Source organism: Bidens hawaiensis, unplaced genomic scaffold (assembly GCF_021521415.1).
Source record: "Bidens hawaiensis isolate Kalapana, Puna unplaced genomic scaffold, B.hawaiensis_p1.1 tig00036247_1, whole genome shotgun sequence".
Taxonomy (NCBI): domain Eukaryota; kingdom Viridiplantae; phylum Streptophyta; class Magnoliopsida; order Asterales; family Asteraceae; genus Bidens; species Bidens hawaiensis.
Window position 1 is genome coordinate 30,158 of NW_027496311.1, and position 11,860 is coordinate 42,017.

General features: G+C 41.3%; 1 protein-coding gene across 1 annotated transcript; it reads right to left on the bottom strand.

Annotated features, from left to right (window-relative positions):
* Positions 1 to 10,632: 10,632 nt before the first annotated feature.
* Positions 10,633 to 11,452, bottom strand: LOC143588235 (uncharacterized). Its single transcript, XM_077069298.1, has 2 exons — positions 11,323 to 11,452; positions 10,633 to 11,249 (listed from the first exon to the last, which is right to left on the bottom strand). The coding sequence occupies exons 1-2, from the start codon at positions 11,450 to 11,452 to the stop codon at positions 10,633 to 10,635; spliced, it is 747 nt and encodes a 248-aa protein (XP_076925413.1).
* Between the last annotated feature and the right edge of the window lie 408 nt (positions 11,453 to 11,860).

Consider the following 11,860-nt stretch of genomic DNA (forward strand, 5'->3'; position numbering starts at 1 on the left):
TTGGCTCTCATGAATAATGGCTCACCCTTAAAATTTTGGGGCGTTTTGTACAAAACGCCGGGAGAGATTTTGAAGCCCAAAGCGCCCCGGGGACGGTGTTCCCAGCGCCATGGGGGCTTTTTGCACCTCCAGTAACTTAAGAAGAAGGAAAAAGTTACTGTACCTTGTTACATCTGTCCAATGAATGTGAGAGTGCTGGCAAACTTTCAAACGATACATGAAAGTTAGAGGTGGCACTTATTAGTGATAAACACGGTTAGGCGGGAAACCGGGTTTTGAACATTCAAGTTATTTTGTCAACTTTAGAGAATATATTCTAGTTATTTGTTTCCCTTACTGTTGCAATATATTCCTAATTTACAATGCTTGTATTTTTGTATATATAAGTTTGTTGTTAATGAGAATATCATCACAGTTCCAAAACTTTAAATAGTATCATATGCCAGGGAACCCTAAAACCTCTTAAGCCGCCACCAAACCATCTTCCTGCCTTCTGTTCGTCTAGACACTCTCACCCCCACCAACATGGCAAACATTTCCTCCTCTACCACACCAATCGTTGCCTTTGCTGCACTTACTTCCTTCACACATAAACAGCAGCACCTACACAACAACTCACAATCTGCGGGTCTCCTACCGACACCCCAAAAATACCCGGTTACCACCCAACCTGCTACAAACGGTCGTCCCTACCTTGGAAAATGTCAGTTCTGCTTCAAACAAGGCCATTCACTCACCTCATGCTATTTTTTTAAGAATATGTACCCAAATATTGGGCTACCTCCTTTACCAAAAGGCACACAAAACAATCCCCCACAAGCGCTTATGATGCAAGTTCCAAGCTCCCACACTCCCAACAACCGCCCTTGGTTATTTGATAGTGGTGCTTCGCACCACATCACGAATGATCTTAGTGCTCTATCTCTCCACGCTCCGTATGATGGCACCCAAGAACTCGTTATTGGCGATGGTTCGTCTCTTGATATCACTCATATTGGCTCTTTAACACTTCACTTTGACTACAGATCTTTCGTTTTAAATAATGTCTTATGCGTCCCATCTATCTCTCGTAACATCATATCTATATCTCGCCTATGCATTGACAATAACATACTAATCCAATTCTTTTCTCTTAAATTTGTTGTCAAGGACTGTAAATCCCACCTCCCACTCCTTCAGGGAACCACTAATCACGGGATCTACGAGCTCCGTCCAAAATCACCTCCTTCAGTTTTTTATGTTCAAAAAATTAAATCATTATTGTGGCACCACCGGCTTGGACACTCGCATTCTCAAGTTCTACAATATTTATCCTCTATTGTTTCTTCTATTTCTTATCTTAATGAGTCGTGTAATTCCTGTTGCGTCAATAAAAGCCATAAGCTTCCATTTCATGCTTCGTCTATTACTTCTAATGCACCATTACAACTTCTATTTTCGGATGTTTGGTCATCCCCGGTCCCTTCTTATGACGGTTACAAATATTACATATTTTTTGTCGACCATTATACAAAATATACTTGGATCTATCCACTTAAAAAGAAATCCGATTCACTCACTACATTTGTTAGTTTCCAACATCTTGTCGAAAACTATTTTCAATGCAAAATAAAACAATTGTTCTCTGATAATGGGGGCGAATACATCAAACTTGCTTCTCATCTTGCTTCTTGTGGTATATCCCACCTCACTTCACCACCACACACTCCTGAACATAATGGATACGCCGAGCGTCGACATCGTCACATCGTCGAAACCGGCTTAACTCTTCTATCTCATGCCAAAATACCACTCAAATTTTAGCCGTTCGCTTTCACTACCGCCACCTACTTAATCAATAGAATGCCCACTTCCACTCTAAAAAATGATTCCCCATACCTTCATTTATTCAAAACTCTACCAAACTATGACAGACTCCGTAGCTTCGGTTGCCTATCATACCCTTGGTTACGTCCATACAACTCTCATAAACTCCAACCAAAATCAAAGCCATGCGTTTTTGTAGGATATTCATTTACACAAAGCGCATGCTACCTTCTTGACCCACAAACAAACAAAGTCTATATATCCCGACATGTTCACTTTGTTGAAACTCAATTTCCCTATGAATATCTCTCACAAACCTCCACACCACCATCTCCCAATCTAGATGATTGGTCTCCCTTAACCATTCACCTACATCCTCAACCTAACCCCACCGCTACCTCTCCCCACACTCTGTCGCACACTCACACCTCACCACAGAACCTACCATCTCCTAATCAATCTAATCTACAATCCCAAACAGAAGCTTCTCCCAACCCACTTAATAATGAACTCTCCACTCCATCCACACAATCACCCACGACCCATTCTCAGCCACCCTCATCCAGCCCAAATAACATACCTCATACTTCCATGACCACCCAACCTGCTTTACCCACCTCTATAGTTTCTGATCAATACTCCTCTACCACCAATACAAATAATACTGATCGTATTTCCCCTCCGCACACCCGCACAACACGCAAACCAAATCCTAAATACCATAATGATACGTTTGTTCTCTACATTGCAACTTATACTCACCCCAACGAACCCACCTCAGTCACACAAGCTCTAAAAAGCCCTCTTTGGCGTCAAGCAATGCAAGATGAGTTTGATGCTCTACAACGTAACCAAACTTGGTCCCTTGTTCCACCCGAATCCGCACCCAATCTTGTTGGTTGTAAATGGGTCTTCCAAACTAAATTCAAACCGGACGGCACCGTTGATCGCCTAAAGGCTCGTCTCGTAGCCAAAGGTTTCCACCAACTTCCTGGTTTAGACTACGTTGAAACATTCAGTCCGGTTATCAAACCGGCCACACTTCGTCTTATCCTTTCTTTATCCACATCCCAAAATTGGTGCCTTCGCCAGCTAGATATTAACAATGCATTTCTTCAAGGCACCTTAACCGAGAATGTTTTCATGTCCCAACCTCCTGGCTTTGTTGATCCTTCTCTCCCAAACCATGTCTGCAAATTAAATAAGGCAATCTACGGCCTTCGACAGGCATAACGTGCTTGGTATGACGAATTAAAATCGTATCTTCTATCGGTCGGTTTCAAACCAACCATCTCTGATCCATCTTTATTCATCAATCACGTTACTAAGAACCCCATTTTTCTTCTCGTCTATGTCGATGATCTTATTCTAACTGGCCCAAATACATCCCTTATTAACTATTTTATCAACTCTCTTGCTTCTCGCTTTTCTCTCAAAGATCTTGGGTCTCTTTCCTATTTTTTAGGTGTTGAAGTCATCCCAAACAAACATGGCCTCTTCCTTTCTCAATCTAAATACATTCTTGATTTGTTAAAACAAACTAATATAAGTGATTGCAAGCCGGCCTCCACCCCAATGTCCTTCTCTGACCATCTTACCCCAACTGATGGCGCACCTTTATCATCACCCACCCAATACCGTGCTTTTGTTGGAGCCTTACAATATCTATCCTTAACGCGACCCGATGTGGCCTTTGCAGTTAATAAACTTTCACAATTCATGCACTGTAACGCCCGTTAATTTCAGATAAGTGATTTAAAGCATGTAAAGTATGTACATCTCTCGGGATTTATCCGACATTCCTCGGAGGCTTTCTCGTCATTCCGGTTCGTTAAACTAATTAACTTTTCCGCTAAGTTGCTACTTTGTTTCAATTGGAGGGGCTAGAGTGTAAGATTTTTATATCATAATTAAAAAAACCTAGCCTCCCCTTTATGCAGTCCGATCGGCCAAGAGAGCAGCCATCCCACCTCCGTTTTTCTTTTTTGCAGCCAAGGTGAAGGTGTAAAACTCCAATTGAAGGTTAGTCCCATGTTCCTACAAGTCTTTTACACCTTAAACCATCCTTATACATCGCGTATTGATCGTTAAACCACTTGTTTTAGGCTTGCCGGGTGGCTGTCTAATTGGACAGTTTCGGGGCTATTTCGGCTAAGGTTTTTGCACCAAAATCTTCCTAGGTGTGTCCCATATAACATACTTTAAAATCATGTGCATTGGTGTTCGTTTAATTGATCAACTAGTTGTAGCTTGAAAACTAGTATTTGGTTGACTAGTTTGTGAATGGTGATGTCTAGCGCGTTGTTTGAGGGAACTAACAACCAATTTGAATGTTGTAGCCTCAGTATGAGTTTTGGGCTGTAAGAAATTGATTTTTAAAGGTAATGGGGCTGAATTGGTTGCCGGTTACTCAATCGGGTCGGTACAACGCGAATTCGCGTTTATTGAATAGTTGGTGCGTTGTGCTTGCGAGTTATCGACCCATCCAACTCGTGTAGTGTCGTGTGGGCGAGTAGGCTGTGATTTTACCAAATTTGGCCCACACGGGGCTGAGTTGGATGTTAAGTGCCTAAATAACTTTTAAACGCGCGTATTCGTCTCACCTAGCACTTCCGGGGGTAATTTGGGGAATTCTTTGTTCTCGGGATTACCTAAGGGTGGTTTTGATGAATATAAGGCCCGGGGGGGCTTTTATGATTGAGTTTGATGAGGTCAAGGCATTAGGTAACTCAAACCATGTTAGAACATCTCGTAGGATAAACGAGTCCTTTCGGTGGCGTTAGTAATGATTGTATGTAAACCGACAGGCGTTTGAGTTGTGGGAATACTTAGGGGTTCTCTAGCTCGTGGTGAATTCGTGCCTTGTGTTAGGTGAGTTCATGATGCCCTTTTTACTATTTTCAAGTTTTGGGATAGCATACACACCCAACTGATTTTACATGATGAACTATTTAAACGATTTCCCATAGGCTTGTTTGTATTATGGTATGTTTGGGAGGTTAATTATGTATGTATACACATGTGTTACCTGCTCATAGGCTTACTTGTATTATGGTACATCTTGGGATGTTATGTATGTATGTTTACACATGTGTTACCATATGGCCTATGATTAGGGATGTTAGTTAGTCATTAGTGACTAAGGATGGCTTACTTGTAGTATGGTATATTTTGGTATAATATATATACGTATGTTTATACATGTGTTATTGTATGGCCAACAATTAGCGATGTTAATTAGTCGTTATCGACTAAGGATGTTTGCGTATGTCTACTTTGTGTTTGCATATGTTGGATGGAATGTTATGTGTTTGGGTTGTACGTGTGACGTGTGCTCGACCCTGATGTTAATTAGTCGTTATCGACTAAGGATGTTTGCGTATGCCTACCTTGTGTCTGCATACGTTGGATGGAATGTTACGTGTTTGGGTTGTACGTGTGCTCGACCCGGATGTTAATACTTGGATGCTATGAATAGGGATATAATTATATAGATATATAAGTATGACGACTTACCGTTTATTATGGCCTAGCCGTTTATATCCCATTTTATATTTAAAATTTTGGAATGATTTATACAGATGTCAATTATTAAAAACTTGAACTCACTCAGCTCAAGCTGACTTTGTGTGAATGTTAGTGTGAGTTTTCAGGTTACGAGGAGGATGCTTACCGCTTGGACGTGCTCGAGGCTGCTGGGACGGTTGAAGGCATATCTAGTCGGAAAGTTTTGTTAATGAACATTGTCCTTTGCAATTAATACTTAATACATTGAAATTTGGTTTTGGTATGATTCCCAGGTTTTGGGAACTTGTTTTAGTAATTATGATTTTTTCGCTGATTTATACTATGAACTAGATTTTGAAATGAAATGAACTGTCTTGAGTTTAAGAATTTTGTAAGTTTCTTGTATGATTGCCAACTGTAGGATTTCTGGGATTCGGGGTCTTACAAGTTGGTATCAGAGCCATGCTTCGGGGGATCCGAGCATTCCCGAATGCTTGGACTCGAACTGTAGAAGAAGGGACTAGAAATGCCAACCGCGAGTAGTTGTACACCAAGAGGTAAATTTTAATTACGTAGTCATTCTTACAAGTTAAGATGTCATTTCGTGAATAATTGCTTAAGTGTAAGATGGGATGCGGATATGGTTAGGGGCACGGGGTGCTTAGGATGGGTGGGTAAAGTAAACAATTAATAACACTTGATCAACGTTATTAGCAGTTTACCGTTACCTTCCATGTTCTAAATACTACTTGTGTCTGGCTATGTTTGGGTTGCGTCTTTGTAGGGATAGGATATGGCTAACTCTCGTGTCGTTAACATTAAAGTTCATCTCATTCCTTCAATTCTCCTGTTCATTTCCTATCCTCTCGAACGCTTTGCGCGTAATTGTTTAGCTGAGGCGTAGCATGCTGTCACTCTGGGTTCCTTTGTACTTGACCGCTTAAATTCCTCGCTCCTTCATGAATGTATGTGCAACTGTTTAGCTAAGTAGGAATGTAATGTTATCTCAGATACCTTTTTACTTGATGAATTACAGGCTTCGGTCTTATTGAATTTGGGTGCCGGTATAAGTTTTGTGTCTACCGCTTTCTGTTCCACGTTGAATGAATTACTTGAGCGTGTAGCCGATGTGTTTGAGGTTGAAGTCACCGTAGGGAAGTCCGTTTCCTTGTCTAGGGCTATTCAGGGTTGTTCCTTCGAGTTGTTGGGATATAGATTTCTGGTGCAGCTGTATTTGATGCCGCTGGGTTGTTTCGATGTGGTGCCTGGGATGGACTGGCTTGCTAGTGTTGATGCTCAGATCATTTGTGGTCAGAAACTTGTACATCTAAGGGCCCCGGATGGGACCCCAAATTACGGTCTTCAGTGATCGGAATGATGCGACGCCACATATGATATCCAAGCTTAAGGCGAGAAAACTGATGCTGCAGGGGTGCGGGACGTATTTGGCGTATCCTATAAACGTGAAAACTGAGGTGGCTACCGTCGGTGATGTTCCTATTGTTCAGGATTTCCCGGATGTGGTTCCAGATGATTTGTCAGATGTGCCGCCGGATCGTGAGGTCGAGTTCCAGATAGACCTTGTGCCGGCTGTGAAACCAGTTGCTAGAGCCCCTTATCGTCTAGCACCAAACGAAATGAAAGAACTTATGACTCAATTGGAAGACTTGATCGACAAGGGCTTCATTCGACTGAGCATCTCACCTTGGGGGTGCCCCGGTTCTGTTCGTAAAAAAGAAGGACGATAGCATGCGGATGTGCATCGACTACCGTGAATTGAATAAACTCACTGTGAAAAATCGGTACCCTCTGCCAAGGATCGACGACTTATTTGATTAGTTCCAAGGAGCTAGTTGGTTCTCGAAGATCGACCTTAGGTCCGGGTATCATCAGATGAAAATTAGGGAGGAAGATATCCCTAAGACTACCTTCCGCACTCGTTATGGGCATTATGAATTTCTTGGTGATGTTTTTCGGTTTGACAAATGCACGGGCTGCGTTCATGGATCTTATGAACCGGGTGTGTGGGCCGATGCTTGATCGTTCTGTTATTGTGTTCATCGACGACATTCTTGTGTACTCCAAAAGCGAATCTGATCACGCTGGTCATCTCACGGAAGTTTTGGAAGCTCTGCGGAAGGACAAGTTGTACGCGAAATTTTCTAAGTGTTCTTTTTAGTTATGCGAGGTTCAATTGTTGGGTCATGTTATTAACCCGAGTGGTATTTTGGTTGACCCTGAAAAGGGGGAAGCCGTGAACGAATGGGAATCTTCTAAGAAGAGCGTTATTACCTCCGCTTTATTCCCGACTTTTCGAAAATCGCTTTGTCGTTGACCGTAGTTTTCTAGGCTTGACCGAAATTCGTAGTTTTATAGGCTTGGAGGGGTATTACCTCCGCTTTATTCCCGACTTTTAGAAAATCGCTTTGTCGTTGACCAAGTTGACTAAGAAGAGCATTAAGTTTGTGTGGGGTTCTGAGCAGGAGGAGGCTTTCCTCGAATTAAAAAACAGGTTGACGCATGCTCCGATTTTAGCTTTACTCGATGGCATTAACAATCCGGTTGTTTATTCTGATGCCTCTCGGGGCTTGGGTGTGTTCTGATGCAGCGGGTCCGGGTCATAGCTTATGCCTCACGGCAGTTAAAGCCTCATGAGGCGAATTATCCTACTCACAATTTTGAGCTGGCGGCGGTTGTGTTTGCGCTTAAGTTGTGGAGACATTATTTGTACGGTGTCCCTTGTGTTATCTATACCGATCATAAGAGCTTAAAGCATTTCTTCGAACAAATGGAACTGAATATGGTCAGCATCGGTGGTTAGAATTGATTAAGGATTAGGATCTGGAGATTATGTAGCATCCCGGCAAGGCTAACGTGGTAGCCGACGCGTTGAGCCAGAAGGGGAGACCAAAACCTATTCGCGTGAAATCTTACCAGCTTATTCTCAACCCCGATATTTTGAAACAGATAGCCAATGTTCAGAATGAAGCTTTACAAGTGGAATGGATTATGTCAGAACGTATTTAGGGTCAGGAAAAATTTTTGGAAGACGTCGGTGATGGGGTGAAGTATAAGGACGGTCGTTTATGGGAAACCTTGTTTCATAGTGGCGATTATAATACGAACCAAACCGGCTGGCAGGAAAATGATGTCCAAGGTTTCAAAAACGATATGCTTGTTCATAATATCCCCATTAAAGGTTTGCATTCCAACCCACAAGAGAACCAGAGGAGTAAAGACTTTGTAAGCAGCTTGCTTGAGGTACCTCAGGTGAGTATGTTCGGCGATCAGCTAGACAAGCTTATTGAAAGGCTGGAAAGTCAAGAGAAAGAAAGTCAAGCAAATCATCAACAGTATGAGGTACTTTCGTTAGATAAATTATTCGCTGGTTTGTACGTGCATGTCGTGTTGTGCTTAAGCTAATGACTATTTTCCGTAACGCAGAAGTTGTTCATCACCATGGCCAAGAATCAGCTGGATATTATCACTACTTTGAATGTAAGTTGTTTTAATGTTTTTGTTTAATTAATAATGAAACACCTAGTCTTAGATTACACATTTAATGTTGTAGGCTATCAAATCGATGACCAAAAGGGAAAGTGAGTCTCCTAGTGAGGAAAATAATAAACCGGCGGATGACGAGGTAATTTCTATCTAGTAACCAACGTATACTTTCATTTCTTTATAACAAATATAAACAACCACTTTTGTCTTCTTGTAGAGCGGTTCAGAAAGGGAGGTTGACGAGTTGGATGTTCGTTTTTGTAGCCCTATTGTTGCTGATTCCGCTCTTCAAGTAACCCCAATGGTAAGTAGCCTACACTAATAGTGTCAAACAAATTCTATGTCCTGCGGCGTTATTTAATCCCCCATTGTGTTGGCAGCCTATAGTCGAGGAAAAAACAAAAAAGAAAATGCAAGTTGTCTAGGGCGTTACTATCACCATACGAACCGATTATAAGTGGTTTGAAGAAAAGGGTCAGGGTAAAACGAGATGACAACGAGTTTTCAGAAGATCTCATCAATGAATATGCCAAAAAACAAGATTTATTCATTTACACATCTATTGACCCAGGCTTGTCCCTGAACTTTGAATTCTGGGGGGAGACTGATCGAAACCCAACAAGGTGGTTCGTTGGATATAATGGTAAGTAGGCATAACCAAGATACTACTAGATATTAAGAACACTCAAATAATATAATTCTTAATTTATTAATACTAGTCGGTTTTTACTGTTGACTAGCATTTGAAGCTGTGGATTTACATGTTGCTACTTGAAAGAGTGCCGGGATCGAAATGGACCATCTTGTCACCTGAATGGTTTATTGCGTTAAGAGAATTCCATACCATGCAATCTAAATATATGGACGGAACAATGCATCCATTCCCAACTGTTGAAGGTGTTGAGAAAGTAAGGAATCCATATACTTTGTGTTAGGGTCCCTTTGTGTTATGCTTTATGTGATGTGTTTTATCATGCCAGTTTTACATTCCTATTAACATCCCGCATAAACATTGGATACTTGTTTGTGTTGATACGAATGCTTGGTCGTTGACAATATATGACAGGTGGATTGCAAGTAATGGATACAAGATGGGGAAAAAATATAGGGAACCGCCTTTTAAGAGGATTTGTCCATCGAAGGTACCTATTCAAGCACTGACTTTAGGCGACTGTGGTGTGTGGGTTTGTTTGTTTCTTGATCGTTTAACAAGAGGTGAGGACGTATATCAAACAGATGAGCATAATCCCAAGGTTACGGCTGAGGTGGCAATGGAATTTCAGTGGAAGTTTGCGCACATGCTATTTGAAAACAAGGTAAAGCAGTTTGAACAGCCGAAAAAGCCGGAATTTGATAACGTCGACCAACCTACGTCCACGAATTTAGCCCAAGATTAGAATTACCGTGACCTTTGTTGGGATGTATATTATTTGGGGACTATTATTTGTTTTGTTTTGTTGGGTATGGTATGGTATGATTCGTTTGTACTAACCGGTTTTTCCAACTTGATACACACATAACCATGCATGCAATCAAAATGCTTGCATGCACACCACCTTGGATGACAAGGACATATACCCATGCATGCAACCAAACCCTTAAACATAGATAACCAAGCATCCATAATATATATTACAACCGTTTTTAAACCATCTTACAACCTGATACGCGTTTCAAAATACAACCACCAAAAAAACCATTTGAACAACCATCCATAATATATTTACAACCATTTTTGAACCATAATATAACCATTTGACCAACCCAAAAAAAAAACAGACACCACATCCCTAATCGTCTTAACCATAACTTGAATCAGAAAGCATTTAAATCAACGGTCATTGCCTGAGATTGTGTTGCGTCGGCCGCTTGAAAACTGGTAGCCACGTTAGATGTCCTTGCCTTCTTCCTTGAGTGGAGCACCTGAGATTCTAGTGGTTGTTTACACTTTCCAGTTTTGTGACCAGTTGCATGACATCGGGTACAAAAACTCGGACCCGTTACCTCACCACAAGACGGGATGTGTTTATTTTCCCGTGGTCTACCCACTTGTCTTTTCTCCATAACCGGTGGTTGTAAAGGTACATGATTTTCCAGTACCACCCATTCAAATTCACTTGGTACTGGATTTATGGGTTCCAAATAGGTAGATACAAAAAACTCTTTTGTATAGTAATCCATTGTCAGGTGACTACAATCTCGCTGCTTCTTGAATCTGCAAACTGAGATTGCATGCCCACATGGTAACCCTGAGACCTGCCATTTGCGACATTCACATGTTCGACTTAACAAATCGATAACGCATCGTCTGCCACCAACATCAACGTTGTAATGATACTCGTCTATGCCCGTAACCTTCCACGCCCGAGATTTTACCATTTTCCGTATTGTTCTACTTTGAGCCCATTTTGAGAGTGAGTGAGTCCATTTTTCTGTTATAAGGATTGTTGTTAACTCATATAACGCATGGTTGTAAGTATATTAAATATATAAAACAAGGGTTACCTGCGTCTTGTCTCCTTTCAAAGAACCATCTTATTTGTAGTTCCACAAAGTAGTCCATTAGTTTGGTAACTGGATATTTTCTTTCTTGTAAAGACAAAGCGTTTACAGATTCCGCACTATTTGAAGTCATTATATTATACCGACGAACAGGACAATAAGATCTAGCCCACTTTCCAAAACCGATCTTCGTAAGGGTATCCTTGACAGACAGCTGGTTTGAACAAAGTAAGTTAAAACTTCGCTTAAAATCGGATCTCCTGTAAGCTTTACATGTTGCCCAATATATTCATTGTTGAGTTTTGCCACGTAACCGTAGGTTGACCATCAAATGCCTACAGCAAAAACCTTGATACGTAAGGGTAAATGCCTGCATTATGCCTAACTCAATTGATTTTGCTCGATCAGAAATTATAGCCAGGTTGGGATGGTCACCTACACATTCTCTGAGTCTACTTAAAAACCACGTCCACGAATCACCACTTTCACTCTTACCTACACCGAATGCAATCGGGAATATTTTGTTGTTACTGTCCATACC